The sequence below is a fragment of the Triticum aestivum genome, chromosome 7D (genome assembly GCF_018294505.1).
Source record: "Triticum aestivum cultivar Chinese Spring chromosome 7D, IWGSC CS RefSeq v2.1, whole genome shotgun sequence".
NCBI classification, from domain to species: domain Eukaryota; kingdom Viridiplantae; phylum Streptophyta; class Magnoliopsida; order Poales; family Poaceae; genus Triticum; species Triticum aestivum.
This window is the reverse complement of record NC_057814.1, coordinates 70119878-70124313: the sequence shown is the minus strand read 5'-3', so window position 1 is coordinate 70124313 and position 4436 is coordinate 70119878. Positions and strand designations below refer to the sequence as shown.

Genomic DNA, 4436 nt, shown 5'->3' with positions numbered 1-4436 from the left:
CTGGCGAACGTTCGTCGTGAGGGGTGGCATTTGCAAACGTTTTTGCTGGCAGTTTCTTCAAAGATGCGTTGCAGTTTCTAGAAGGAAAATTGAGGCAAAATAGACAGAAACCACCATCTTTTGATCTTGCATCGCAACTAAAACTGACAGAAAAATGCTTTCACTTGCAATCCCCGGAAATGTTTGCCAGATAGCATTTGTATTATTAATTTGTTTCAATATGATTTCCGCAGCTCATATACCTTGGATTAAAAAGAATCCGAAGGGAAAGATATAGGGTAGTAAAAGATGCGCTCAAAGAGAACCAGGGCAACAAAAGTGGAGGGTATATTAAAAAGAAATTCAGAAGAAGAAAAAAACAAAGAGTTTATTTCGAGCCGAGGGACAGGTGGAGCATTATCGTCGTCCTTGAGCCTGGCCCGGCACTGTACATATATTCTCGCGGGAAAATGATCGTGGGGGGTCTTTTTTCCTAATACGGCACGCGTCCCGTTTAAGCTAACGTTTCGGGAAAGTCCGTCTTCTTCATCCTTTCCGACCAACACACAGAGCTAGCCCCGCGCCCACAGCTGAAAGAATAACCCTGCCCTCCAATGATCTCCCCCGTACGACCCATCCGAGGCTGTGTGATCTTGCTCTCCCTCCCCGTCGTCACCATGCACGTGAAACAGGTCGGCTTTCGACACCTGCCCGGCTACGGCCGGCGGCAGCTGATGAAGCTTACATCAAATCGAGCCAAGGAAGCATGCACCCCGGTCACCGTCTCGCGCTAGCTAATTGGCAGACATTCCCTGTGCCCGCCTGCCGGCCGGCCGCGGCGTGACCGCCGGTCGGCCCACGGCCCCAGACGCAACGCCAACCTACACCCGAGCACGCACCGCCTGGAAACCACCATTAATTTGCGTGGTGATCATCATCAGGAGCTTATATTACGGCAGACAGATCCATCCATCGGTCTCTCGCTGCTGCCTGTGGCTGTGGGGGTCAAAAGCGCTGCCGGTTGCACCACGTCCACAGAAGCAATTCTACAGAGGGAGGCGACGAGATTCCGTGGCCACGCCAGCTCGGCAGCGCCAAGGAGTACTAGAGCGGCGAGCAGCGGCTGAACTGGTCTGGACATGGACATGTACCCTGCCTGAGCTTTTCGGTCCTATATAAAGTGGCCACCGGCCGTGGGGCAACACTCATCATCACCACCTCCTCAATTCACAGCTTACTCCTGCTCCAGAGAACCTCTGCTGCTTGCTCCCTCGTATCCTAGCTAGCAGGCCGGTCGATCTATACTAAGAAGGAAGGGGGAATGGCCGGGAGGGACAGAGACCCGCTGGTGGTTGGCAGGGTTGTGGGGGACGTGCTGGACCCCTTCATCCGGACCACCAACCTCAGGGTGACCTTCGGGAACAGGACCGTGTCCAACGGCTGCGAGCTCAAGCCGTCCATGGTCGCCCAGCAGCCCAGGGTTGAGGTGGGCGGCAATGAGATGAGGACCTTCTACACACTCGTACGTACACAGTCACTATCTAATGCCTATATGTTTAGCTCTGAAAGTGCTCGCCACACGCACATGATCGATCGAGCTCTATATATATAGTACGTGTGGGAAGATGATTCTCGATGCTTCTGTTCACAGAATGTTTGTCTTGGCAGGCACATGACTAATGCTCCATCTTGCATATGGCTCTGTGCTAGCTCTCTGGTGTTGATCATGATTTTCTATGCTTGTTTTCTTTTCTTTTCGGGGAACATTGATTTTCGATGCTTCTATTCACATGTTTCGTTCATGTTTGTCCTAGCAAGCACACGACTAATTAAAGCTCGGTCTTAAATACATATGCTTATTTACGGTAGTACTCTCTACTTCTCTAGTATTGATCATGATGTGCACGCGTGTACTGCCCGCAGGTGATGGTAGACCCAGATGCTCCAAGTCCAAGCGATCCCAACCTTAGGGAGTATCTCCACTGGTAAGTACTAAATTTGTAACTCAGTTGAATAATTTCTCTGTCCCTAGATATACACAGTAGCTCATGTGTGTGTGTCTACATGTGTGTGCAGGCTTGTGACAGATATCCCCGGTACAACTGGTGCATCCTTCGGGCAGGAGGTGATGTGCTACGAGAGCCCTCGTCCGACCATGGGGATCCATCGCTTCGTGCTCGTGCTCTTCCAGCAGCTCGGCCGGCAGACCGTGTACGCTCCCGGGTGGCGCCAGAACTTCAACACCAGGGACTTCGCCGAGCTCTACAACCTCGGCCCGCCTGTCGCCGCCGTCTACTTCAACTGCCAGCGTGAGGCCGGCTCCGGCGGCAGGAGGATGTACAATTGATCTACCCATGGCCCTCGTACGCCACCCGCCGCCAAGTCAGCAAATTATCCAACGTGGCTAGTTTACTAGTATATAGTTTGTCATAAGAAGCCAGCCACGAATTAATTAAGCAGTATCTCTATATTGGCAACACATACACTACATATATGCATACTATATGATCGATGTATAACTAGCCGCATGCATATATGCAATCAACGGCTAAGTAAGGGGGGATGAAACCCTAGATCAATGGCTTGGTACTGCACTATATATGTAGTCTGCAATAAACTGATGCCAATAGTATACAGCACACAATATTGGAGGAGCTACACGCCATGTGCAACTTAGTGCTATCTGGTACATATCTGCAGGTTGGTCTTGTGTGTTCACTTATGCGTGCATGAACATCAGTCAACATATACACATAGTTATGCATGGGAGACAAACATGTAATTGACAGCGACTGCTACAAGACACGGTGATATGTACACACTTAGCGCAGTAGCAAAGCACATGCATATGTTGGGTCTTGTACAACGCCCTCATGATTATGGCAATATAATCAAGTGTCAAGTTGTGTATGAGACCGGTGGCTTCTCTGTGATGGTGAACAATATTAATCTCTGGTGCGCTCATCAATCTGTGTTTTATACTAGATGCTAGCTAGGTAGCGTCTCTTTCAGTTGAGTTCCACGGTCTGCCGTCCTCGGTTTCAGAAATATATTCGTAGTATCGTGCTTCAGAAATATCTTTCAGAAGTTTCTTGCTTCCCAGCACCCAAAGTGCGTATAATGATCGGTTCATCATCAGCACTTTGCGCCTTTCGAACTTCAAAGTGAGCATGCATATATCGACAACCTTTTTAACTCTTTCCAGGCCTGGGCTTGGTTCGACTTTGTCAGCTCTTGTCATTCAGCTTCCTCTCTCCTCTCTCATCTTGTCTTTCAGTAGATGGCATTAAGAAGTAGGGCAGCAAGTAGTACTCCCTCCATCCCATAATGTAGGACGTTTTTAAGTGTCATAAAAACGTCCTACATTATGGGACGGAGGGAGTAGTTCCGATCCTTGTGTTCTATTCTACTACAGTATTATATGAAGTCAATGGAAAAAAATCTACACACGTAAAGATGTTATTATTCCTGGGTAAGGAGAGGTAGCAAGAGCACCAACCTTTGCCGTGCGATTGGAGGGCGCAGCAGCTGCCTTTTTTCACCGGCCTAGACGCGAGATTCACCATGTGCAAAAATTATCGTAGCAGTGGGTAAAGTTGCTTTACTGATGTACCACCACTCAAGTTGCATACGTACTGACATTGGCCGGCCGGCCGGGGCTCTGGAGTGCACTTTGGGGCCGCCGTATATACTGGCAGCAAGTAGGCGTAGCAACTAAGGGAAATAAGTTTTTTTTTACACGTTTTCTGGTTTTAGATGGGTTTTCTTCAGGGTTTTTTTGGCTTTTTGGTTTTTGCCTGGTTTTCCTAGGTTTTGGACAAAACAAATTCAAAAAAAACAAATTTGCAAGACAAAACGCGATTTTTTTTCTTTCGCGGGAGGTATAGATTTGCTTCTCGTGGAGACACAGGTTTGCTTCCACGAGGGCACAACTGTGCATCTTCGAAAGGAACAAAACGTGTTTTTTTTCTTCCATGAGATGTGCCTCACAAAAAGAGAAAAAAACATGTTTTTTTTCTTCCGCGAGAGGCACAAATATGCTTCTCGTGGAGGCACAAATATGCCTCTAGGAGAGGGACAAACGTGTTTTTTTTCTTACGCGGGATGGATAGATTTTGTTTATTGCGGAGCTACAGGTTGGCTTTCGCGAGAGGCTGAGCTGTGCCTCATGGAAAGGAAAAAAAATTCATTTTTTTCTATCGCGGGAGGCATAGCTATGCCTCTTGGAAAGGGGAAAAAGTGTTTGGGGGGGGGGGGGGGGGAGGGGAATCATGCTTCTGGCTCTGTCTTCTTCTTTCAATTTTTTTCGTGAAAAAAAGTTCATCAAAACCTATTAACATAGGATCTAGTTTTAAAGATCTCGATGCAAGAATCCAACCGTGAAAATGGTACGCGATTTGAATGAACAGTTTAAGAGGTAAAACGTTTTGAATAAATAAACTTACAAAAAAGGAAAA

The 4436-nt window shown here is 47.7% G+C and overlaps 1 protein-coding gene across 1 annotated transcript; it reads left to right on the top strand.

Annotated features, from left to right (window-relative positions):
* The first annotated feature begins 1170 nt into the window (after positions 1 to 1170).
* Positions 1171 to 2892, top strand: LOC543392 (protein HEADING DATE 3A). The gene is made up of 3 exons (XM_044584192.1): positions 1171 to 1501; positions 1903 to 1964; positions 2056 to 2892. Exons 1-3 carry the CDS (start codon positions 1301 to 1303, stop codon positions 2324 to 2326), a joined length of 534 nt encoding a protein of 177 aa, XP_044440127.1. The 5' UTR covers positions 1171 to 1300; the 3' UTR covers positions 2327 to 2892.
* Positions 2893 to 4436: the final 1544 nt, after the last annotated feature.

What these genes read in the sequence shown, in the direction of transcription:
- LOC543392 (XM_044584192.1), top strand. Translation starts at nt 1,301, where the DNA reads ATGGCCGGGAGGGACAGAGACCCGCTGGTGGTTGGCAGGGTTGTGGGG. An exon ending in TGAGGACCTTCTACACACTC is followed by an intron (nt 1,502 to 1,902) that starts GTACGTACACAG and finishes TACTGCCCGCAG; the next exon opens with GTGATGGTAGACCCAGATGC. An exon ending in CTTAGGGAGTATCTCCACTG is followed by an intron (nt 1,965 to 2,055) that starts GTAAGTACTAAA and finishes ATGTGTGTGCAG; the next exon opens with GCTTGTGACAGATATCCCCG.